Genomic DNA, 27,249 nt, shown 5'->3' with positions numbered 1-27,249 from the left:
TGCCGCCTGTAATTTATAACATGCACCCCCCATCTTCCCCTCCCTTCCCCTACCTAACCTGCCCCCCAGCCCTACCTAAACCCCCCCCTAACATTTATTTTGGAAGTTGTGCCTGCCTCTGGGCAGGCATAGGTTGTGCGCGGCTGGCCGAGTGCCGGGGCTCGATCCCCCCAGCACGGCTGGCTGTGCTGGAGGCCTCGGTCCCCGCCCCCGCCCTGCTCCACCCCTTTCACAAAGCCCTGGGGCATACGCGTGTACTGGGGCTTGCACGCATTGCCGGCGCTATGCAAAATAGGCTCGGCGTGTGTAGAGCTTTTAAAATCTGCCCCTTAGTTCTTAATATTGTTTTTTGATTGTACATTTTTTAGTTGTATTTTGAGATGATTTTACTGTATTTTTAGTTTATTTATCGTAACCATATAATGGTATCCCGATATGTTGGTATATAAAAACAAACTATAAACTATATCATGCCTTGCCCCCTTTTGCATCAATGATGACTTGTAGTCTTTTGTGATAGTTGTGAATGAGGCCCTTTATTTTCACATGTGGTAAAGCTGCCCATTCCTCTTGGCAAAAAGCCTCCAGATCCTGTAAATTCTTTGGTTGTCTAGCATGAACTGCATGTTTGAGTTATCCCCCAAGTGGCTCAATGATGTTGATATCAAGAGACTGTGATGGCCACTCCAGAACCTTCACTTTCTTCTGCTGCAGCCAATGAAGAGTCAACTTGGCCTTATATTTCTGATCATTGTCCTGCTGGAAAATCCAAGTGCACCCCTTGCTCAGCTTCCTGGCTGATGAATGCAAATTCTCCTTCAATATTTTCTGATAAGATGATGCACTCATCCCGCCATAAATTTTGGCTAAACACCCTGTGCTGCTGTAGTTTACACCCCGCCAAAACAGCAGAGATCCACCTCCATGCTTCATCGTAGGGATGAGGTGTTTTTCTTCATACTGTTATGGTTGTGACCATAAAATTCAATTTTGGTCTTATCATCCCAAATTATTTTGTTCCAGAAGTTTTGAGGCTTCTCTACATGCTGATTTGCGTATTGTAAGCAGGCTGTTTTGTGACATTGGTGCAGCAATGGCTTTTTTTCTGGCATCTCTACCATGCCACCCATTTTTGTTCAAGAATCTCCTTATTGTGAAGACTGAAACACCCACACCACTTTGATTCAGAAAGCCAGTATTTCAGTGGAAGTTGCTTGTGGGTTTGTCTTTGTATCCCGACACATTTTCCTGGCAGTTGGGAAGTAGCTGGGAAAGAAAAGAATAATGAGGATTGTGAAACTAATATAATTTGAACTTGAACTACAACAGATTTTGCACATATTCTTTACAAATACAATTTAATGGGGAACACCATCTGTATTTCTTCAGAGTAACCTCTGACATCCAAAATTGCAACTATGCCAGAAATTACACTGCCATCAGGTGTTAGGTCCCTTTAAGGGGACTGCAGCTGGAGAGCTAAGCCAGCTCTGAATTACTTGTGGTTGAAGCTTAGAGCGATGTTGGATTACTCCAACATCGCTCTAAGCTTCAACGGCAAGAGGAAATGATGAAAAAAAGGATTTGTACTCACAAAGCAGGGAGTAGCTGGCTTGTTACGGCAGTTACTACCCCAAACCAAATAAGCCTGATACTTCACGCATATCCAGCATAGCTCTCTGCTTCAACGGCAGGGGAGAAGGAAAACTGATACTTCACGCATATCCAGCATAGCTCTCTGCTTCAACGGCAGGGGAGAAGAAAAACTGATACTTCACGCATATCCAGCATAGCTCTCTGCTTCAACGGCAGGGGAGTAGTAAAACTAGTACTTCACACATATCCAGCATAGCTCTCTGCTTCAACGGCAGGGGAGAAGAAAAACTAATACTTCACGCATATCCAGCATAGCTCTCTGCTTCAACGGCAGGGGAGAAGAAAAACAACCAATAAGGGCTGAATAACATAGTCTGGGTAAAACAAATAAGCATGGGTGTAGCTTGCTTATTGTGGCGGTTACTACCCCTAACTAATCAAGCTTGATATTTCACTTGGATGCAGCTCCATCACTGTTCTCTACATTAATGGTGGGGGTGGAAGGGAAATAGAACCAAAGGTTACTAAGAGATAAGAGAAACAGATAAGTATGAGAAAAAAGAAGTGTGAAGCTTGCTGGGCAGACTGGATGGGCCGTTTGGTCTTCTTCTGCCGTCATTTCTATGTTTCTATGTTTCTATGTTGATGTCTGATTATGACATCACCACAGTAGAGGTTATAAACCTTGCAACTGCTTTCTTTCTTGGTCTTTGCAACAGACTTCCTCTGTTGCTCCTAGGCTGCGTTCCCTGTGCTTCGGTGCCGTGCCTCCAGTGTCTCCTGTGTCATCGTCCCTCCAGCGTCTGTGTCTTCATGCCTCCAGCGTCTCCATGTTCCTGTGACCATCACTTCGTCTCTTCGCTATCTGCCACAGACCTTCTGCCTGGACTACGCAGTCTCTTCAAGAGATTGGTTCCTATCTTGCTGGGTGAACGCTCAGATTACCCGCTCCTTGGGGGCTCTTCCGCGTTCATAAGCTATCCGTTCCTTGGAGGGCCATCCTGCTTGATTCTTCGGAACCAGGTCTTGTAAATCTTCTGCTCGCCTTCACCACCTCCCGGAGATGAGTCCCACTGAGGGGTTTCCTCGGCGGTCAACACCTCTCGCTCCGGCTCAAGGGTCACACATTTATAACATCAGGTTTGTTTTTTTAAATACATTTGGGAAAACCTGTGATTCCTATCACAAAGAAATGTTACTTCTTTTATAAAATTCTGCACAGGACTTCTGAAGATCTCATACTCTGAACAGAAGCTAGCTGAGGAAGTTTCATGGACCTTTGCTCTAAAACCTATAAGAAAAATAAAATAATATGCTGTTACAGCTATGGCTGCTGTGCAACCGCCTCACCACCAGGGGTCCCTCAAATGCAGGCTCTCCTGGCTGGCCCAATCCATCTGCTCTATGTCCGGGATGTTCCTTTATAGCCCTGCCTACCCTAGACTCCAGTGCTTCGGCATCAAGCTCGTTGGGGCTCCCTGCTCTAGCCTTCCTTGCCTTGCTGTGTGTGGCCTTCGGGCCTTCTGCCTTGCCTTGCTGTGTGTGTGGCCTTCGGGCCTTCTGCCCTGCTGTGCGTGTGGCCTTCGGGCCTTCTGCCTTGCCGTGCCTTACCTTGCTGTGTGTGTGTGGCCTTCGGGCCTTCTGCCTTGCCTCGCCTTGCTGTGTGTGTGTGTGGGGCCTTCGGGCCTTCTGCCTTGCCTCGCCTTGCCTTGCTGTGTGTGTGTGGCCTTCGGGCCTTCTGCCTTGCCCCTGCCTTGCTGTGTGTGTGTGTGGCCTCGGGCCTTCTACTTTGCTGTGTGTGTGGCCTTCGGGCCTTCTGCCTTGCCGTGTGTGTGTGGCCTTCGGGCTCTCTGCCTAGTCGTGTGTGTGTGTGTGGCCTTCGGGCTCTCTGTCTTGCTATAAGGTTCTTGTGACCCTGCCTGGACATTGACTCTGTTTGCCTGCCGCCTGCCTTGACCCTGCCTGGACATTGACTCTGTTTGCCTGCCGCCTGCCTTGACCCTGCCTGGACATTGACTCTGTTTGCCTACCGCCTGCCTTGACCCTGCCTGAACTTTGTCTTTGTTCCCAGCCAGTACTCTGCTCCATATCTCAGCCATCGCCCAGCTCCATTCACTCCTTCGCAGCCATTCCTCACAAACCTTCCAGCTGTCTCTGTCTCTCTCCACCTGGAGTCACTCCTGAAGGTGGTGTTCACAACACCGGACCACTGCCCTAAACGTAACAGTATGCCGAAGCCACCCTCCAGAGAGAGAGAGAGATATGATTTTTTGTCAAACCGGTGGGTCAATTTTTTTTTCCACAAACTACAATATGCCTCAGTCTCAAAGATTTTATAGCTGTGCATGCTGTCAAACCTTGAACTATTTAAGCTACCAAGACTGTCTAGCTTGTCAACTTCCCGACCAAGAACATTGGACATGCAGTAATTGCTATAAGAGAAATGTCTCTGTTTACCAAGAATGTTTAAATTGTTCTACTCCTAAGCCAGGATGGTAGAAATGTTCTTGTATCCCCAAGTCTATTACCAGTAGGCAAACCGTGCCCCTGTTCCTCAGCTATGGACCAGCTGCTTCATTAGGAAAAACAGTCAGCTCGACTACCCTGCGTTCAGCTTCTGGCCCAGTTAAAAACGTTATTCCCTGTAACAGCTTGTGGATAAAGAATTCCAGCCCTTCATTTCAAGACACTTTGAAGAAAACTTGTCACCAGGAAACAAGTAATAATTCTGAAAACCTTAGAACTCACCGGGTAAGAAGGCTTCCATGACTTCCACGCTAGAGCCTCAGAGACAAGAGCAGAATGTACTAATTAACTCTAGCAGAGCCTTGCTTTCCACAGCTGCAGATCAGTTACAATTAAAGGCTAGGGTTCCAAGACGATCCAGAGCTCCCTGTGCCTTCTCTAAGCTGCTAGTCCACACTTTTAAACCAGGGAAACATAACCAGGAGCTCCAGACTCTGTCTCAAGATACCAAGTCCTCTGCAGTACAATCTTTATCCTCCCTTCACATCACAACAGACTTTGTTACTCTGCCATCTGAGCCATCTGAACCAGTCCTGCTGCCGCCCCTGGAGGGGTCTGAACCGGTCCTGCTGCCACCCCTGGGGGGGTCTGAACCGGTCCGGCTGCTGCCCCTGGAGGGGTCTGAACCGGTCCTGCTGCCGCTTCTGGAGGGGTCTGAACCGGTCCTGCTGCCGCCCCTGGAGGGTTCCGAACTGGTCCTGCTGTCGCCCCTGGAGGGGTCCAAACCGGTCCTGCTGCTGTCCCTGGAGGGGTCCGAACCGGTTCTGCTGTTGCCCCAGGAGGAGTCCGAGCCTGCCGCTTTGTCGCCCCTGGAGGGGTTTGGGACATTCTCGCCGCTCCAGGACGGGGTAGAAATCTTCACATCATCCCAGGAGGGCCTTGACCCTGCCCACCCACCCCAGCATGGGGCCTAGAGCCTGCCGCCTGACCACCCAGGAGGGGTTTTTGGACTGCTCTGCTGCCCCAGGAGGGGTTTTGAACTGCTCCGTCGCCCAGGAATGGTTTTGGACTGCCTTGCCCGTCCCAGGAGGGGTTTAGGACTGTTCTGCCATCCTGGGAAGGGGTGTATTTGTTAACACCATCTTCAGAGGAGTTTCGATTTGCTATCACGCTGTACTCCCTGCAGAGTTGGGATCCAGGTGGAGGGGGAGGCCTTGAAGGGGGGGTACTGTTATGGCTATGGCTGCTGTGTAACCGCCTCACCACCAGGGGTCCCTCAAGTGCAGGCTCTCCTGGCTGGCCCAATCCATCTGCTCTATGTCCGGGATGTTCCTTTACAGCCCTGCCTACCCTAGACTCCAGTGCTTCAGCATCGAGCTCGTTGGGGCTCCCTGCTCTAGCCTTCCTTGCCTTGCTGTGTGTGGCCTTTGGGCCTTCTGCCTTGCTTTGTCTTGCCGTGCATGTGGCCTTCGGGCCTTCTGCCTTGCCTTGCTGTGTGTGTGTGTGGCCTTCGGGCCTTCGAATTGCCTCGCCTTGCTGTGTGTGTGTGGCCTTTGGGCCTTCTGCCTTGCCTCGCCTTGCTGTGTGTGTGTGGCCTTCGGGCCTTCTGCCTTGCCTCGCCTTGCTGTGTGTGTGTGGCCTTCGGGCCTTCTGCCTTGTCCTGCCTTGCTGTGTGTGTGTGTGGCCTTCGGCCCTTCTGCCTTGCTGTATGTGTGTGGCCTTCGGGCCTTCTGTCTTGCCGTGTGTGTGTGGACTTCGGGCTCTCTGCCTAGTCGGTGTGTGAGGCCTTCGGGCTCTCTGTCTTGCTATAAGGTTCTTGTGACCCTGCCTGGACATTGACTCTGTTTGCCTGCCGCCTGCCTTGACCCTGCCTGGACATTGACTCTGTTTGCCTACCGCCTGCCTTGACCCTGCCTGGACATTGACTCTGTTTGCCTGCCGCCTGCCTTGACCCTGCCTGGACATTGACTCTGTTTGCCTACCGCCTGCTTTGACCCTGCCTGAACTTTGTCTTTGTTCCCAGCCAGTACTCTGCTCCATATCTCAGCCATCGCCCAGCTCCATTCACTCCTGCCTGCATTTCATTCCTTCCCAGTCATTCATCACAGACCTTCCAGCTGTCTCTGTCTCTCTCCACCTGGAGTCACTCCTGAAGGTGGTGTTCACAACACCGGACCACTGCCCTAAACATAACATATGCAGCAAATCAACAAATTATCTTCTTGCATTACTGGAAATCTGGATGTTGGCAAACATGAGAAGGTCAATAGTTCTGATGAAAGACAGAGATATCTGTACACAGTACAGGATACAGCTTCACTTTTTTGAAGGAGTTAATAAACATGTGGATAGAGGTGAATTGGTAGATGTATAGTATACTTGGATTTTCAGAAGGCGTTTGACAAAGTTCCTCATGAGAGGTTCTAGGAAAAGTAAAAAGTCATGGGATAGGTGGCAATGTCCTTTCGTGGATTGCAAACTGGCTATAAGACAGGAAACAGAGAGTTGGATTAAATGGACAATTTTCTCAGTGGAAGAGAGTGGGCAGTGGAGTGCCTCAGGGATCTGTATTGGGACCCTTACTTTTCAATATATTTATAAATGATCTGGAAAGAAATACGATGAGTGAGATAAACAAATTTGCAGATGATACAAAATTGTTCAGAGTAGTTAAATCACAAGTAGATTGTGATAAATTGCAGGAAGACCTTGTGAGACTGGAAAATTGGGCATCAAAATGGCAGATGAAATTTAATGTGGATAAGTGCAAGGTGATGCATATAGGAAAAAATAACACATGCTATAGTTCCATATTAGGTTCCATATTAGGTATTACAACCCAAAAAAGAGATCTACCGTAGGCGGCATAGTGGATAACACATTGAAATCGTCAGTTCAGTGTGCTGTGGCAGTCAAAAAAGCAAACAATGTTGGGAATTATTAGAAAGGGAATGGTGAATAAAATGGAAAATGTCATAATGCCTCTGTATCGCTCCATGGTGAGACCGCACCTTGAATACTGTGTACAGTTCTGGTCACTGCATCTCAAAAAAGATATAATTGCAATGGAGAAGGTACAGAGAAGGGCGACCAAAATGATAAGGGGAATGGAACAGCTCCCCTATGAGGAAAGACTAAAGAGGTTAGGACTTTTCAGCTTGGAGAAGAGACGGCTGAGGGGGGCTATGTACAAATAGTACTTATTATGATATAATGTTACAGTATTTTTGATGGCACCTGTGTAAGAGTTAAAATTCCAGGCACTTTATGCAACATATTTTTTGTGCCTTACTGTGAACCGTTGTGATGGCTCCCGCTTAACGACGGTATAGAAAAGATTTTAAATAAAATAAATAAATAAATAAATGATAGAGGTGTTTAAAATCAGGAGAGGTCTAGAATGGGTAGATGTGAATCGGTTATTTACTCTTTCGGATAATAGAAAGACTAGAGGGCACTCCATGAAGTTAGCATGTGGCACATTTAAAACTAATCGGAGAAAGTTCTTTTTTACTCAACACACAATTAAACTCTGGAATTTGTTGCCAGAGGATGTGGTTAGTGCAGTTAGTATAGCTGTGTTTAAAAAAGGATTGGATAAGTTCTTGGAGGAGAAGTCCATTACTTGATATTAATTAAGTTGACTTAGAAAATAGCCACTGCTATTTCTAGCAATGTTAACATGGAATATACTTAGTTTTTGGGTATTTGCCAGGTTCTTATGGCCTGGATTGGCCACTGTTGGAAACAGGATGCTGGGCTTGATGGACCTTTGATCTGACCCAGTAAGGCATGTTCTTATGTTCTTATGATAAGTTGTCATCGTAGACAAATGTGAGAGCGGACTGTGCTCCTGAAAATATACAAGGGACTGATAAAGCTGTAAACTTTTCAGACAAAATATTAATTTTGGAAATGATGAGAGTCTTGGATTTTTTAGGACAAGATTGGTAAATACATTAGAAAAAGTAGAGGAGAATATGAGAGTAAAGATCGATCTTGTTATCAAAGAGAGGGAGGCCATGGGAAAACTGGAGGAAATATTGCAATTTCAGGATAAAGACATTATTTACTTGATTAAGGACAACTTGCTAAAGAAGCAAGATGGATGACCTGGAAAACTGAATGAGATGTATTAATTTAAAAATAATTTGAGGCCCGGAGGATGAAGAAAAAGGAAACCTAATTGACTTTGTTTTTAATTGTACCTCACCTTGATGTCACAGGGAAAGATGGGAAATCACATTTTAAGAAATAAAAATAAATAAATTGCTGCATTGTAGCAGTTCAATGAGGCATCAGAACTGAATATATAAAGCATCCGCCATACTTTGATACAAAACTGACACCAGGAGAAAAAACAAAGATGATCATTGTAAAATTTGAGATCATTCAAGTTAAGTAACACATTCTCCATAAATGGTGGAATAGAAGACAAGTTAATTTTAGTGAAAAAATAATCTTTTTGGATAGTGACTACTCAACAGAACTGCAGTAGATTCCTTAGTATATTAGGCTGACTAGAAAACAGCTAAAAGAAGGGATTTAATTGCCAGCTCCATAGCCAATAGAAATCTACAATTACAGGAAGGAGAAAAGTATTTAATAATTGGCTGCTGCCTCCCAAACACTAAAGAACCTAGGAGTGCATATGCCAAAGAAGAAAAAATATTCCTTGGTTAAAAACTTGAAAAATAGAGGATGGATGAATATATGGATCTCAAGGAAAGCTTGCAGAGATGAGATGAACATTTCAGAGTTTACAGAAAGGAACATTAACTCACTGATGGGAATTTAATGCCGGTGGAGGACTAGGTGGGCCCTGTATGATTGAAACACTTGAGCAGGAGAAACAACTTCAAATTAATGTGGAGAGAAGTGATTAAAGCTGTGTGAAGGAAAAGATGAAAAATGATAGAAGAGTCTCTTGGTATAATTTATAAATAACTAGAGTTTCTGGAACACAAAAACTATGTTATAGATGATCCATGACCTTGAAGATAGAGAAACAAATAAGATAAAGAATCATATAGGAGAAAAAGAACTTGTAATGACAAATAGTGGGCCGAATTTTATAAAATTGCGTGAGCGCGTACTTTTGTTCGTGCACCAGGCGCGAACAAAAGTACGCTGGATTTTATAAGATACACACGTAGCTGCGCGTATCTTATAAAATCCGGGGTCGGCGCGCGCAAGGGGGTGCAACATTTGTGCAACTTGCGTGCGCCGAGCCCGGCGCGCGCTGCCTGTTCCCTCCGAGGCCACTCCAAAATCGGAGCGGCCTCGGAGGGAACTTTCTTTCCACCCCCCCGCACCTTCCCCTCCCTTCCCCTACCTAACCCACCCCTCCTACCTTTGTTGGCAGATTTACGCCTGCTTTCAGCAGGCGTAAATCTGCGCGTGCCAGCAGGTTGCTGGTGCGCCATCACCCGACCCAGGGGCTGGTCCGGAGGCCTCGACCACGCCCCCAGGCCGACGCCACACCCCTGGTCCCGCCCCGAACCGCCCCCTGACCCCGGACACGCCCCGGTGACTGCCCCCTCCCCCACCCCTTTTACGAAGCCCCGGGACTTACGCGCGTCCCAGGGCTTGCAGGTGCCGCCGAGCCTATGATACCTTATCATGATACCTAGAACGGGTAGATGTGAATCGGTTATTTGCTCTTTCGGATAGTAGAAAGACTAGGGGGCACTCCATGAAGTTAGCATGGGGCACATTTAAAACTAATCGGAGAAAGTAGGCCTTCATAATAAGAATGGGGTTACTAAACAGAATCTACAAGGGAATAAGGAAGGGAGTGAATCTGAGCTCTTGAATAAAATGGACATCCATGATAATATAGTTTGGAAAGAAACCCTAAAAGAGTAGAAGTTGTCTAAAAGGGACTACAGCAAAGAAATTTTACAGTAAGCAAAAGAAATTTAAGGGCAATTTAAAACTGTATGAACCTCTCTTCGGCATGTAGTTTATTTCTGGAATGTGGAACACTGAGTATGTTAGAATACTTCCTCCATGACTTTGGCATGAAAATCATAACTGACAAAAAACAGAATGGGTTGGGTTGCAGTGTGAAGAGCACTATTGTATGTGAACATTGATGATGACAATAACATGTTCTAATTGCTCTGCGTGAAGTTGTAGAAACATCTCAAATACTGCACTAAAGTCTAGTTCATACTTTCTACCCCCAGCAGTTTCATATCTTTCTGATAGAAATATAAGGTGAGCTAGGACCCCTATCCAACACATTTGCTCCAGAAGTCCAAATAAACATACCATTTCCTTTAGGAAGAGTCATGCCATTGTCAGAAGTCTTGGAAGTCCTTCTGTTAGGACAGAGTATGCCATCTTCATAAGTCCTAAGTTGCCATCTCCATAAGTACTATCACTAAAAGAGAAGTCATTCCTTGTGACTACAGCATCTCTATGCTAACATCCATAGATACTAATTCCCAGGGCTTTCCTGGAGTAGTCAATTGATTTAGGTTTGGGTTGAAGCACCTTTTCCGGGGTCGGAGGATCTTGTTTAGTTCTTTTGGTGTTAGTAAATGCTGAAAAAGCAGCTTGTATCTTCCCAAGTTTAGACATAGACATCCTCTCTACTTCCTTTGAGAAATCTTATTCCTTGCACATACTAAGGGTAACCATCTGTGTAGCACTGAAATCCTGAGTGTAGAAAGTGCAAGCAGACTTACACATATAAGTCTGCTTTGAAAATCAGTGGGTGTATGCTAAACCGAGCATGGTATGTTAACACATTTATGCCTGTTTGGGAGCAGGTATAAATGTGTACACATATATTTATGTGCATTTTGAAAATAGAGATGGTAACTCCGGCGCATTCACCCAAGAAGATGCCAACATTTTGATGTATGACATTGATGTCAGACCTGGGTCTGGGCTGAGGTCCCGGCATTAGGACCGGCCTCCAGGCCAGGCCGCAGTGTCAAACCTGGGTCCAGGCTCTGGCCTAAGCCAAAGCCCATGCATTGGAATCTGGTCTGGCTGCTTCCACGAATACCCAACGGATCAGGTAAGTGATTGTTCAGGGAGAGGAGGCTTGTGTCTTCGGCCAAGGCCCGGCATTGATCCTGGCCTAGGCTGACACCTCGGCATCATGCTTGGGCCTTGGATGTGTCCCCTGCTTTGGGTTTCAGCCTATGTCCTAGGTGAGGCCTTGGCTTCAGGTCTAGGCTGCGACCCCTGCCTCGGGCCTAGGCCTATCCCCAATGGATTCATTTAAGACAAATGCAATGAATAAAGTTTCTTTCGAGGGGTCCTCAATTAGTTTTGGGGCTCCCGAATGAAATGAATTACCCTTATTCATCACGTTTTATGCATTCGTTTTAAAAGAATGCACATCTCTATTGGTTATCTTCCTTCCACCAGGTCTCCCAGATGGCTATTTTGTCTACATCGTCCTTTAATGCTATACAGATTTCTGGCATTCGCATACAGACATTTTTAAGTACGTTTATTTGTATTTCTATTTTTATATGTACCTACAACCTGCTTATTATCAGATGATACACAGTTTGGAGTGATTTTATCTGTGTGCTCTGTGTTTAAATTCATATGAGTTTTTTCAACTTTTACAACCAGCTCTCTATCAGGACATTCTAACTTACTTGGTTTGCCAGAATTCATTGAAAATACTGCCCTCTTGTGGGTGCTCTAGCACAGCTACAAGATGGCCACCTGATCTTTAGCGCTCCAAAATCTACTAAAGAATCCAATGATCACTCTTTTTACTGCAAGAAGTAGAGAGGATGTCTGTCTAAACTTGGGAAGATACAAGCTACTTTTTCAGCATTTACTAACACCAAAAGAACTAAACAAGATCCTCCGACCCCGGAAAAGGTGCTTCAACCCAAACCTATGGAGTCAGCAGATCTTGTCCTATAGGTGCTCAAAGAAATGCTTCAGATGAACATAGTGTAAGCAGGTTTAGGGGTGCAGGGATCTGTCTGCTATAAGACACTGCCAGCTGCCATCCTACCTTACTTGCGATCCTAAGTCAGGGTAAAGACAACGTGTATTCTCCTCAGAAATAGACTTTTATTTATCAGATTTGGCAGGACATAGCACTTAGAAAATAATTCCTATCTCTAACATCCTGGCCACTAAGCACCAGTTTTCCCTAAAGAAAATTCTGTATCATGGGTGGTAACAAAACATGTCTTGTTAGCCTGCTTAACATATTAATACTTAGGGCTAACTTACCCTGGGTCCAGATTTCAGATGATATCTTTGAAGCAGGCTACATGTGGAGAGTTGGAGAATGTGGTCAGGGGAGAGACTTGCTTCCTGGGCTTGGTACTGGCAGAGCAGGCAGGCTGTCCAGAAAGGAGACTAGCTTCTGGCTCTGGTACTTGTCTGTTGTCTTAACAACTTCTGCACTCTGTTTTGGCCGAACAATGACTCCTGCTTAGGAACTTAAGTCATATTGTCCTTCTGTCTGGTTTCTTTATTTAAATAGGCCCTACAAACAGGCACATCTGATAAGAACATAAGAAAATGCCATACTGGGTCAGACCAAGGGTCCATCAAGCCCAGCATCCTGTTTCCAACAGTGGCCAATCCTTGCCATAAGAACCTGGCAAGTACCCAAAAACTAATTTTTCCATGTAACCATTGCTAATGGCAGTGGCTATTCTCTAAGTGAACCTAATAGCAGGTAATGGACTTCTCCTCCAAGAACTTATCCAATCCTTTTTTAAACACAGCTATACTAACTGCACTAACCACATTCTCTGGCAACAAATTCCAGAGTCCAATTGTGCGTTGAGTAAAAAAGAACTTTCTCCGATTAGTTTTAAATGTGCCCCATGCTAACTTCATGGAGTGCCCCCTAGTCTTTCTACTATCTGAAAGAGCAAATAACCGATTCACATCTACCCGTTCTAGGTATCATGATAAGGTATCATTGAATGTATCATGATAAGGTATCATTGAATGTATAAGGACAAGGCCTCTTCATTTTCCATAGAGACAAGTCTCTCAGAATTTGGCCTGTACATGGCTATTATAAGAACATAAGAAAATGCCATACTGGGTCAGACCAAGGGTCAATCAAGCCCAGCATCCTGTTTCCAACAGTGGCCAATCCAGGCCATAAGAACCTGGCAAGTACCCAATAACTAAGTCTATTCCATGTAACCATTGCTAATGGCAGTGGCTATTCTCTAAGTGAACTTAATAGCAGGTAATGGACTTCTGGATGCAGCTGTTGAGGGGAAGGATAAGGGGGCCAGACAGCTGGAGAAGTTAAAAGGAGTAACAGTAAGGGGGGAGATGGAAAACTGAGAGGGGGCAGTAAAGGGGAGATTTGGGGAGGCATAGGATTGGCAAAGAACTGGAGAGAGAAAAGGGGAATGAATTCTAAATGAGTGAATAGAGCATGAATGAAGAAAAAGGAGAAGAAACGGGAAAGATCAATATTAGATAGAAACTAATTCATAATTTGTGTTTAATTGGTAAACATGAGATATCTCCCTACATTTCCCCCTTCTTAAGTGAGATGAGTCAGCAATGGAGCTTAACTCGCTTAAGCCTAACTACCAGCTACTATGCATGCCTCAGCTATATGACATGTATGACCACCAATGATGACATCAACATGAGTAGGAAAAATGCAACAATAATAATAATCATAGTACTTATAAGGAAACATACTAGTAATAATAAAATGGGAGTAATGTAATAATGTAATAAATAGGATAATGTGAATAAAATCATCATTATAATGAGGAAAGAAAAAGGAATGAAGAAAAATAAATGGATAATAGTAACATGAAATATATGGGCGTTTTTGCAGTTTCCAGTTCAGATTTTGTCTACACATTTCTAATTATAATTTATGGTCTCTGTTCTCTATTTAGTGAGATCTGTCTATATTCTGCACATGTGACAGAGGTGAGGTATTTTGCTAACGTGTTTTATATTTCTTGATTTTACTGTATTTTCTGAGTAGGGATTTATAGCAGCCTGGCTTGTTTTATTTTCCTAATAGGAGACATATTGCTATTTTAGAACCTGGTGTAATATTTACAGTGTTGGCTTTTCATAAGTAGGATTTCTATTATTTGAGTGCTGGCATTAGGGTTGTTTTGATATGAGAGATTTACGATATTATAATTTCAATTCAATTCATGGCTTTCCCAGGGCCAAACCCATACCCAACATGCATTACCCCTAGGCCTAATACCATGGCACTAGGCCCAATACCAAGTTTTTTTGCAGGGTTTCTGTTTGGCACCACAGCATGTAAATATAATATATATGCTGTAAGTGATATTTTTATCTCAGAAAGTACTCTTTCATGTAAAATTATAAATACATAATTTTGAATTGTGTGTTGGGAGGGTGCAACCGGGGAGGAGGTGAATAGAAAGCTATAAGGTTCACTTACGGTCCTAGGGAATAGTGGAAGTTATGATTGGTTGGAAGATGACTGTGAAAAATGAGAGAGGGAGGAGGGGAGGGGGTTTCAAGAGCACAAGCAAGGATGCAGCTGTTGAGGGGAAGGATAAGGGGGCCAGACAGCTGGAGAAGTTAAAAGGAGTAACAGAAAGGGGGGAGATGGAGAACTGAGAGGGGGCAGTAAAGGGGAGATTTGGGGAGGCATAGGATTGGCAAAGAACTGGAGAGAGAAAAGGGGAATGAATTCTAAATGAGTGAATAGAGCATGAATGAAGAAAAAGGAGAAGAAACGGGAAAGATCAATATTAGATAGAAACTGAAGAAGACAGGGAACCCTATAAGGAAGTTAGGAGACCAAGAGGAGGAAAGCAGTATAAAGACATAAGGACCAAAGTGATTAGAAAAATAAAATGTCTAGACAGCAGGGGTAGAAAAAGCATTTTATATTCAGTTTAGTGAATGGACTCCATCAACTTTGGAATGTACAACTCATAATATCTTTTATTTTGCACAATACAAGAGAAAAGTTCTATTTCTCTAGTGATGCATGGCATGCGGAGTCTGGTTTCTTGGGGGTTTCCAGTTTTTCAATTAAGGCTTATATTGCCAGGATTTCTATACTGGATCTGATTAAGCTGGAAGCCCCTTGGAGCAGGAAGAAACTGCTGGGTCAAAATAAAAATGAAAATGAAAGCCCCATTTAACAGAGTTTCTCAGCTTGTGGGGTCGTATGTTGTGTGCAGGTTGCAGGCACCCTTTTTTACTTGGCCATAGGTGCCAAATAGCCAGACTACATTAAGCCCCAGGCAGAGCCGTAATTTCATCTGGGGAAAGAGATGGCTCAGTGCAGCCCAAATCAGTCCCCAAAGGCATCCTCTCTAGGGCTCCAGCAGAAAACATTGATGGGACCAAATAATGAGGTCCTTGAAGTCAAGGAAAGCACCCTGGACATCCTTTATGTTTCATCCTGGTGGTATGATAATTAAGAAGAACAAAGGAACATCTGTAATCCACTAGGAGCACCAGCCGACCAACGCTCACTTCAGAATTCCAGCTTGACCCTTTTCTGCTCTCTCTCTCTACAAATTGCTATTCACAATACTTGTTATTGTCCTTATGAATATTTTGCTTATATTATGACGTGCTTTTATTTTTCCCCATTGGTTTAAAACTTCTGGTATGATGTTTTCCCTATTGTATGACTCTGTGATTTGGAGGCTACAAGGTATACCCTGAGACTGGTAAGTGAGGGAAATTTATCTATCCCCGATTCTATCAGTGCGCTCCAATAGAGGGTTAACAGTGCGCTCCGACGGAGCGCACAGTTAACCCTCTATTGGACGCGCGTTTTTGACACACTAGCCTTACCCCTTATTCAGTAAGGGGCCAAAAACACGCGTCCAACCCCCCGAACCTAATAGCGACCGCAACATGCAAGTGCATGTTGATGGCCCTATTAGGTATTCCCGCGCGATTCAGAAAACAAAATGTGCATCCAAGCCGCACATTTTGCTTTCAGAAATTAGTGCCTACTCATAGGTAGGTGCTAATTTATTTGGGCACCGGGAAAGTGCACAGAAAAGCAGTAAAAACTGCTTTTCTGTGCACCCTCCGACTTAATATCATGGTGATATTAAGTCGGAGGTCCTGAAAGTTACCAAAATTTAAAAAAAAAAAAATTGAAGTCGGCCCGCGGCTCGCAGATCGAAAACCAGATGCTCAATTTTGCCGGCGTCTGGTTTCCAAACCTGTGGCTGTCAGCGGGCTCGAGAACCGACGCCGGCAAAATTGAGCGTCGGCTGTCAAACCCGCTGACAGCCGCCGCTCCGGTCCAAAAGGAGGTGCTAGGGATGCGCTAGTGTCCCTAGCGCCTCCTTTTCCCTGTTTTTACAGCTGGGCCTAATTTGCATAGTGAATCGCGTGCACAGGAGAGTGGCCTGTGCGTGCGCCGGGAGAGCGGGCGTTCACCCGCTCTCCCGCGGACTTTACTGTATCGGCCCGTTAGAAAGCTCACTCTAGTCTGAGACATTGCAGTTCAAGTCCCAGTGTTTGAAAACGGCCTTCACACCATTTCTCAAAACGAAAGCATGCATATATTTCTTCTTTGAAATTTTCCATTGGTACACAGCAGATGCAGTCACTTGAACCTGCTTTTTTGCAGGTAGAATGTTGCAGGAAAAGTTCATGTAGAGTTGAAAACAATCTATACATGTAGTTTTCCTCCCCTAACCAAAACAGACCCTTGAAAACATCTCATGTCAATGCAGATAAAACTACATATGTTGTGGAAAATAGCAAAGACATTTAGCCATATTTTAAGGGAGGGCAATTTTCAAAATATATAAAACTTTTCACTCAGGTGAATCACTTTTTTAAAATTGTTCTCCATGTTAAAAAGAGAAAATGGAAAGGTACGAAGGTGTCTGTGAGGTTAATTTTGTGTGTGTTGTACACTGCACTGCAAACGCTGAAAGGGGAGATAACTTGAGAGCAAGGGTTCTAATCTGCTCCTCGGGGAACCTATTAGAGTACAAAATGCTCCTGATCAGCAAGAAAGAAACATCTTTCCTTTTAAGGCTATTAGCCTGTATGTGTGAAATTTCCAGTTGCAAGTTTCATGCAAGTTAGGGTTGCTATACAATTGGTTAATAAAAATATTTCATGGTATATGTAGAGCTGACATTTAGAAAAGAGAAAGGAAATTAGAAAGTGTTAGAGAACAGATTTAGACACCAAAGCGGTAAATAGCATTAAACACTTTTGGATCAAGATCATGTAACAATTGTAATCACCTGGGATACTCCTATTCCAACCAATAAAATGCTTGAAGCAAGAAAACCAGACATTGTGGTAAAGGAAAAAAGTATAAGAACGGCATTGCCAATAGAAGTGTCAGTATTAAGTGACTATTCTGTGGAACATATGAAGAGAAAGAAAATCCTTAAGCATCAAAAGATACAATCGGAGACCAAGAAAAGATGGAAGAGAGTGCAGAATTAGTCCCAATAACATTGGGCACCACTGACCTAATTAAAAAGAGCTTCCAAGTGCATCTTGATATGTTGCCTATACATATAGGGTAATTTTCAAAGGCACTTGCACACATAAAACCCAGTTTAGAACATAAGAATTGCCATACAAGGTCAGAACAAGAGTATATCAAGCCCAGTATGCTGTTTCCAACAGTGACCAATCCAGATCACAAGTACCTGGCAAGATCCCAAACAGTAAGTAGATCCCATGCTACGAATGCACAGATATAAGTTGTGGCTATTCCCTATGTCAACTTGGTTAGTAACAATTTATGGACTTCTCCAGGAACTTGTCCAAGCTTTTTTTTAAACTCAGCTACACTAACTGCCTTAACCACATCCTCCGGCAATGAATTCCAGAGTTTAATTATGTGTTAAATGAAAAAGATTTTTATATGATTTGTTTTAAATGTGCTATCTAATAACTTCAGGGAGTATCCCCTGTCTTTGTATATTTTGAAAGCATAAATAACTGATTTAAATGTATCCATTCTATTCCACTCTTGATTTTATAGAACTCTATCAATTCCCTCCTCAGCCACCTCTTCTCCAAACTGAACAGCCCTAGCCTCTTTAGCCTTTCCTCATAAGGGAACATTCCCATCTTCTTTATCATTTTGATCACCTTTCTCTGTACCTTTTCCAGTGCAACTATATCTTTGAGATGTGGTGACCAGAACTGCACACAGTATTCCAGGTGTGGTCTTACCATGGAGCGATACAAAGATATTATGATATCCACCATTTTATTCCTTTTCTAATAATTCCTAACATTTTGTTTCATTTCTTGACTGCCTCTGCACACTAAGCTGAGGATTTCAAAGTATGGTCAACTATGATCCTTTTCCTGAGAGGTTACTCCTAATATGGAACCTAACATGGTGTAACTACAATGCAGTTACTTTTGCCTATCTGCAGCACTTTGCACGTGCCACATTAAATTTCACTGCCATCTGAATGGCCAGACTGCAGTCTTGCATGTGGTTCTCTCCTGTAATTTTTTACAATTCACTTGTGATTTAACAACTCGGAAAAATGTTGTATCATCTGCAAATCTGATCACCTCACTCATTGTTCCCCTTTCCAAATCATCTATAAATGTATTAATAAGCACCAGTCCCAGTACAGATCCCTGAGGCACTCCACTGTTTACCTTTCTCCACTGAGAAAAATGACCATTTAATCCTACTCTGTTTCCTATCTATTAACCAGTTTAAAATCCACAATAGACATTGCCACCTATCCCATGACTTTTTAACTTTTTCAATAGTTTCTCATAAGGGACTTTGTCAAATGTCTTCTGAAAATCCAACTACACCATATCCACTGGCTCACCATTATCCATGATTATTAATCCCTTCAAAAAATGTAGCAGATTGGTGATACAAGATTTCCCTTGTGTAAATCCATGCTGGCTTGACCCATGTCTTTCTATATGTTCTGTGATTTTATACTTTAGAATAATTTCCATGATTTCTCCAGCCACTGATGTCAGACTCAGCAGTCTATAGTTTCTTGGATCACCCCTGGAGCCCTTTTTAAAGATCAGGGTTATATTGGCCACCCTCCAATGATAGGTTACAAATTAGTAGTAATAGATCTGCAGTTTAATTTTTTAGTTCTTTCAGAACTCTGAGGTCTTTACCATCTGGTCCAGGTGATTTGCTACTCTTTAGTCTGTCAATCTCCTGTATTACATCTTCCAGCTTCATGGTAATTGTTTCAGTTCTTCTGAATCATCACCACTGAATATCATTTATGATATGGGTATCTCCACAACATCCTCTCAGTAAACACTGAAGCAAAGAATGCATTTAGTCTTTCAATGATGGCCTTAATCTCCCTAAGTGCACCTTTGACCCTTGAATCAAGTAATGGTCCAACCAATTTTCTCACAGGCTTCCTGCTTCAGATATATTTTATGCACGTAAGTGGTTCTTTGAGAATAGCCCCAGCAAGTATTTACATAAAAATATTAATGGAACACAATTTAGTGCTGACTTTTATATGCAAACTAAATAGGCATTCTAAGGGTAGATTTGGATGTATATGCATATTTTTTATTTTTGAAGGTATGTGGGTGTAAATCCAGATAGACAATGTTACACTTACTCTCGAGCAGATGTAACTTTCTGTACATATGCCACGAAGGGTCTGCACAAACCCTTAAATTTTCAGAGGATTTATATGTATAAATCTTTTCTGAAAATTCTGCTAAAATCGATGGATAAAAATTACCCAGAGACTTTAGCCACAGAATTCATATCCAACACACCCTGGTTCATGAATGAGGTTCATTCTTTTTAGGGTATGTGCAAAAGCTAATATATTCAGAGATATTACCCCCAAGAAATGATTTGATTGTCATTTTGATAAACTGCATAATTTAATGTTAATTTGCTAAATATGAAAAGGTTAAGCACTCCCATAAAAAGACAGAACATAAGAACAGAAGAAATGACATAATGGATCAAACCAAACATTTATCAGTAGCCAATCAAAGACACAAGTATCCAGCAATATCCTAAAGAATAGATCCAATCCTTCATGTTCATAGCCAGGGAAAAGCAGTGACTTTCCCAAGTCAATTTGGTTAATAATGGTTTATGAACTTTTCCTCCAGGAACTCATCTAAACCTTTTTTAAAGCCAGTGTGGTAGATATTCAAAGCACAGTTGGATGTTTAAGTTAGCTGGTAGACTTATTTGGCTGACTTAGGTAGAATGGTCAGCTGCATGGCTATGCAATGAATATCCATGGATAAATCACTACTTAGCCAGATTAAGTCTTATCCATCTAAATTTAGACCTGCTATTAAGCAGGTCTAACTTAGCCAGATAACTTATCTAGCTAAGTCTGAATATCGTGACTTAGCCAGATAACTTATCCAGTTAAGTAGCTCCGCCCCATTATACCCATTGCCAGCCAACAAGTTAGCCGACTAAGGCCTATGTTCATCAAATTAGGATAAATAAAGCTGAAATATAGCGCATTCTCTGGCTGCGATAAAAAAAATGTGTGTGGTTAAGAAATTAAGGAAATACCATACTTCATATATAAATATTACATTGCATTATGCATCGTGCGTCATTTTACGCATCGCACATTATTTTTTTTGTTTATATAGATATATATACCTGCTTCCTGCAGCTGCCTCTGAGGGTGTGTCAGGCATTAGAGAGAGAGAGGAGAGAAGGCAAGTTGGCTAGTGGGAGTATAGGAGCTTTTTCTGTTGAATACCTGAATGAGTTGTCCTGTTTAGTGTTTTCATCCGTTTTACTTTAACTTTGTCTCTTGTCTTTAACTTTGTGTGGAAGATTTTGTGCATTTGTCTAGTTTGTCGATCTGACCTTTTGTGTGGAGGAGTGGAGTGTTGGAGGAGTGGAGGAGTGCTGTGGTGAGGAGTGTTAGGCATGAGAAGAGAAGAGAGGTGGAGGGATAGGAGGAGGGAGGAGGACAGGAGTGGTAAGAGTAGGAGTAGGAGGGAAGGAATAGGAGTAGAAGGGAAGGAGGGAGGGTGAAGGGTGTAGGCAGGTGAGTATAGAGAGAGGAAGACAGCAGGGTAGGGCAAGAGAGATGATAGAAGTGTGGGAAGTTCTCAGGATAGGCGGAGGAAGGGGAGAGAAAGGGAGGTGAGATGGGAGTGGAAGCGAGAGTGAGGGTAGTGGCAACCCAATCCTCTAGCACCCAGAGAGCAGATCGGCCACGTCTAGGCACCTACAAGTTTAGCATAGAGGACAACAAGCAGCTCATCACCAGTATCCTTGAAAATTACCACATGGTATACTATGACATAGGCATTATCTCAGCACAGCTGAATAAAGAGGACCGGGGGGCAGGTGGTCCACCACTACAGGGACATAAAATTCCATTTAAAGAACAAGGTGGCAGGCCGAAACAAATACATGTGACAGACCGGAGGAGGAGCCCCTTGCCCGATTGTCCTTACACTGATGAAGGAGTGCCTGATTCAATGGCTGGGACAGGACTAGTACGAGTGGATGGATGAGGGCTTGGACACCATGAGAGCCAGGGCCGGTAAGTCACATCTCCTGTCAATGTGAAGTCTGCTGCAGATGCCCACACTTTTTTGCATAGAATGCTCACATTGAATGATGCAAAGTGCACCTCTTATGCCAAACAGTACATGTGTACTTTGCATTCATACTTATGACTTCTTCTTTGTTTCCACAGCTCTTGAACAGGAAACCCCTGGTCCCATCAGCAACACAATCCCAGGTCTCAGTGGCTCCTTTCAACCAGATGCTCAGTCACAGTGGAGCAATGAAGAGGAGGAGGAGCAGCAGCCACAGCAGCAGCTGCTGTTATTTCAACCCCTTTGGTTGCCCCTTGACGCCAACCTAAACCTCTCCTGCTTTATGAAGGAAACTGCCCTGCCATGGGAGCAACCAGATGTGGCAAAAACTAGCTTGGCTTGGAGCACAGTCATGGCAGGAACTGGCTCAGCTTGGACCAGAGTCATGGCAAGATGAGGCTCGGCATGCAGAAAAGCCATCAGAGAAGTTGGCTTGAGCAGAGTCATAGCAGGATCTGACATTCCCTGGAGCAAAGTCATCAAAGGAGTTGACTTGGTCTGGTGGATCATGGCAAGTACCGACTCAGCTTGGAGCAGAGCCATGGTAGGAACTGGCTCAACTGGAACTGGCTTGACTTGACATTGCTGAGACGTGGCGGGAACTGCTGGCTCAGCCTGCTGCGGAGCCACCAAAGGCGTTGTGGGCTTCATTGGTGGCTGGACAGAGGCTGCTGGAACAACTGGACAAGAAGTTTTAGGATTTGTTGTTGCATCTTGGAGTCAAGCCATCACAGGAGTGGACTCTCCCTGGAGTGGAACTATTGCAGGACTTAGCTTAATGTGGACAGCCAGCACTGGATCTGGAGGGCAGAGTTGCTTGAGAGTGACCATGTCACCTTCCCCTGTCCAGGTCTCCATAAGGCAGAGAATGTGAAGTTAGAATTCTTTAATAAAGTCAAGGATTTATTTATTTATTTATTTATTTTAGATTTTTATATACCGGTGTTCCTGTATGAAATACAAATCACATCGGTTTACATGAAACTAAACATAAATTTTGCCAATAGGCATTACATTAGAACAAGGTTATGGAACTTGGAAAAGGGTAAACTAGATCAAATAAACATTGTAATGTAAACAAATTAGCTAACAAAACTCATAGAGCAGTATAAATAAAAAACAAAAAACAAAAAACATAAAAGCAAAACAGTAGATGTCATGTAAGACCTGCAGCAAGAGAATGGATATAGAGTCAGGTAGATCCTGGAGAATGATATGATGAGGAACTCTTGCTGGTTGTAGGGAAAAAAAGTGATGTGGTGAGATTTACTGTTTACCTGAGTAGCACAGAATATCACTAGCTAAAATTTAATCATGCCTCCAACAACGTTCCATCACTGCCTCTTTTATCTGGTTTTAATTTTCTCTGGGTATTGAGCTACCTGGATAGAGTTTAGCATGGAGAAATTTTCGATTCTTGATTTTTGTCTTGCCTACTTCAAATGTTACCCAATAAAACCTTTTAATATTGACCTCTTAGTGTGCACAAATTAGCAGCTGCTAACTCTGAGAGTATGCAGAGTAAAATTGTTCATCTATGTGCATATTATTAGAGAAATGTTATGCAACTGAAGGAATAAGGAGCTCTCTGAGTTATTACCCTAACCACTAAACTATGCACTATTTAGCAAGTGTATGCTAAGTGCATAAATTTAACATTTAGTACAGTCCTGACATTAACCACTGATTGAAATCCTATAATAGGGATCATCTGGCAGGAAGCAATTAGTGGCAACCGTGGAGGCGTTCTCACTTCTATAGTTGAAAATGCTTCAGGAAACATATGGAAGACAAAAATAAAAGGGAGGGGAGAGAGAGAAAATGACAGAGGAGAGAAAGGGACTGAGAATGGAGAGAGAGAGAAAGAAAGGCAGCATAGGAGCTTACAAAATCTGCTGCATTTCCAGAATTTTATAGCCAGGCCCTGCTGGGTCTTCTCTAGGAAGAAGTCCTCAGCTGCTGAAGCTCAAAGCCATTCTGACCTCTTACAGCCAGATCTCTTGCCATAGCTGCCTGACCTTGAGTAAGGGGAAAAAGAACCAGACCTGGCTCTGCCTAGGGTCTGCCCTAGTGAAGGCCTTGAACTCTGTTCATTTTCAGCACGGTAAGCAGGGAAGAAGTGTATATCTACTTTCAGACCAACTTGCAACCCTGCCCCTAAGGACTAAATTAGTCCTTAATGTTTTATAACAGATCACTGAGACTTTCCCAGTGTTCCCAGCAAAGGGATCTTACAGCCATGCTATGCATCCCAGAGGAAACTCTGTACCTTGTCTAAACCTTGCCAATCCTTGAACTATATGTCTTGTACTTTGCTAGAATCTTGTCTTTAGTCTTGTACTTAGGAGCTAGAGCTGTTGTATCTTGTGCCTAGTTTCTATGCGAATAACCATTGTATCCTGAGCCTAGTACCTATGTAACTACCATGCCTTGTAGTGTGTAGTCTGGACCTTATGTCCAGTTATCCTAACCTACTTACCAGCGGTAGCAGCCTATGCCATATTTTGTGTCTGATTTACAAGGTGAAGTAACCTTGGTCGACAGAAGAAAAATTCCCAGTGTTAAACCTACCTTGGAATTGTGTCACTCATCTTGCCAAGCCCCTCAGCCTGACAACCGTTGTCACGCTACTGAGCTCATTTCATTTACTTGCCTCTGTGTCTTTTCTAAACATTTTACTGTTTGTTTGGCTGATGCTCTGGATTTAGCCAGACAAATCGGGAATTTAAATATTTCCCTCACTGACCAGATAAGTTTAGTCAAGTAAGTCATTACCCAGCTAACACCTAGTCAGTTAAAAAAAGCACAAAAAAGATGTGGTGCCAGAACATTCATGGGCACGGCTTAAACTTAACTGAGTAGTACTAAGTTTAGCTTGCTAAGTCTAGGTATGATAGAGAGCAATCCTAAAATAAATGTATAGGTGTTTACCCGGGTAACTTAAAATACACACAAAAGAACCCTCAGTCAGAAGGCCCTTCTTGCACTACCATCCCCCCACCTCCCAGAAAAGGGAACATCTATAGGGGCATAAAGCCCAATTCTGGCTCTCCTGCCCCAAAATATATTAATAGCATGGGCCATAACAACCCCATGCCCCTGCAGCAATTAAAACTGAAAGGATGGCTTTGGGCTCCTTTCTCCACCCAGTTCAACCTCCAGCCACACTGCCATCCTCCCCCCCCCTCCCCCCAGAACCCCTTCTTAAGCCCTCAAGCAGCCTCAAGAGAGAGAGAGAGAGAGAGAGAGAGAGAGCGTCTAGGGTCTGGGAAGCAGTTTACATGCACAGTCAGAGGTATAACAGCACAGTACACATCAGTAAAGCTTTGATTGATTTGGAGTGAGGAAAGGGACAGAAAGATGAGATTTGAACAATGTACTCTCGCCCTAGCTTGATGAGAGTACATTGTACAAATCTCATCTTTCTGTCCCTTTCCTCATTCCAAATCACATCAAAGCTTCATTGATGTGTACTGTGCTGTTCATACCTCTGACTGCACATGTAAAATTGCCTCCCAAACCTTAGACCACCAACAAAACCTCACCTCAAGTTGCTAGTTGACCCTCCAACAATGGTATAAATAGTTGACTAACATGTGTGACACCCTAGAGGCTCTCCCCCCCCCCTTTATTACACAGCATAACCCCAGGAAAAAAGGTGTGGTTATTTCAGGTGTTAAAACATACCTTACACTACTGCATGCAACAATAAACATCTATTTTCATAAACTCCTCTCCTTTGACTAAATTTTGAAAATTTGCACACGCATCTTCTCGCAATGCGTAATTTATCGCATGTATTATGGCATTATCGCGGGCGTTAGGGCCATAACGCGATTTCATGAATGACCCTGTTAGAGGGTAATTTTCAAAGAACTCCACATGCCCCATTGACACACATATATGCCATGCGGAGATCTACTATAGTATTTTATAACCTGTCTGTATCAAGTGTGTGCAGGTAATAAAATATGTGTATGTCTACTAGAGATGTGAATCGGAACCGGAATCTGATTGGTTCTGGTTCCGATTCAAATCTTAAAATTTTTATCATCCGGCCCGATTGGGTTTTTGTTTATCGGCAGCGCTCGAGCCGATAAACAAAAAACCCACCCCGACCCTCAAAAATCGACCCCTTAGCTTCCCCCACCCTCCCGACCCCCCCAAAAATGTTTTAAAATTACCTGGTGGTCCAGTGGGGGTGCGGGGAGCGATCTCCCGCTCTCAGGCCATCGACTGCCACTAATAAAAATGGCGCCGATGGCCCTTTGCCCTTACCGTATGACAGGGTATCCGTGCCATTGGCCGGCCCCTGTCACATGGTAGGAGCACTGGATGGCCGGCACCATAGATGGGGTCGATTTTTAAAGGGTCGGTGGGGTTTTTTTTTATCGGGCCATCGGCGCCATTTTTATTAGTGGCATCAAAATGGCACCGATGGCCCGAGAGCGGGAGATCGGTCCCGGGGCTTCCACTTGACCACCAGGTACTCGTAAAAAGTTTTGGGGGGTTCGGGAGGGTGGGGGAAGGTAAGGGTTTAGTTTTAAAGGGCCGGGGTGGGTTTAGGGATTGTTTTGGTGTGCCGGTTTTCACGCCCTCCCCCGATTTATGATTTTTCATGATAAATCGGGGGAATTTCTATTGTATCGCGCACTCTAACAATTTTTGACGATTTAAAAAATATCGGACGATTTTTTAAATCGTCAAAAAACGATTCACATCCCTAATGTCTACCCTCCCCATGCGCACATATGTATGGATATGCGTGAAAACCTGCAAAATATTTGAAATACATACTTTTCCTGCCTATTTTATAAACATATGTATATGTTACTTGTTCATATAAAACTCTATACATGGAAGTCGATATATTTTTTAAAAAGCATGCAAATTTTAAGAAGCCAGAAAGGGCACTCATAAATGCATGTATGCATGTTAAGAATAAGGAGGCAGAAAAGGGGCAAGTCATGTATGTATGTTGATACTGCTGAGAGTGAGAGAGAGAGAGGGAACCTCTGTATAGAGTCAGTCTGACACTCTCTCTATATGTACCACGAGGGGCACTTTGAATCAGGATGGGTTTTAGGGGGCGGGGGGTGTTGTTACAGACACATTCAGAGGTATTCATAGTAAAAGGCATACTTTTCCTACCTATTTTATAAACATATGCACATATATCTGTACACATGAAAAAAAAATATAACTTGCTCATATAAAACTTAGCTCATATAAAGTCTGCATATATATGCTAATTTTGTTCACCTAAGTCCCAAACTTGCATATATAAGCTAATTTTTACTTGCTTAACTGCTTTGAAAATGAACTTGTTAATACATAAGTGTCAAGAGCCCTGACAGCTCCCTGAACTTATGCATTAATTTATTCCTTTCACTCCTTCATTGATTGGTCCTTCACTCACAGCTAGGTGAAATATTTAAAGTGGGATTTGTTAACCTAAGTCCCCTTTGAATATCAACCTCAGTGCCACTAGCAATAACAACAATAGAATAAAACATAAACCACTTATAATAATTATTTATTTAAAATGCAATTATTCGCACTAAAATCAAACTATAATGTAAACAGTAAAGTATCCCCACAGCAGCAGCTATGATGGAGGCCACACAAAACTAATTC

At 43.3% G+C, this 27,249-nt stretch overlaps 1 protein-coding gene across 1 annotated transcript in view; it reads right to left on the bottom strand.

Annotated features, from left to right (window-relative positions):
• Positions 1-606: 606 nt before the first annotated feature.
• LOC115093062 (heparan-sulfate 6-O-sulfotransferase 3-B-like) overlaps positions 607-27,249 on the bottom strand; it is a 272,747-nt gene continuing 246,104 nt past the window's right edge. Inside the window, exon 2 of the mRNA XM_029604714.1 lies at positions 607-1,266. Coding sequence (XP_029460574.1) covers positions 1,185-1,266 — 82 coding nt within the window. The 3' untranslated portion in view covers positions 607-1,184. The remainder of the gene's footprint in view (positions 1,267-27,249) is intronic.

This window comes from Rhinatrema bivittatum, chromosome 5 (assembly GCF_901001135.1).
Source record: "Rhinatrema bivittatum chromosome 5, aRhiBiv1.1, whole genome shotgun sequence".
Lineage (NCBI taxonomy): Eukaryota > Metazoa > Chordata > Amphibia > Gymnophiona > Rhinatrematidae > Rhinatrema > Rhinatrema bivittatum.
The sequence above is the reverse complement of the archived record's forward strand: the minus strand, read 5'-3'. Positions and strand labels throughout refer to the sequence as shown.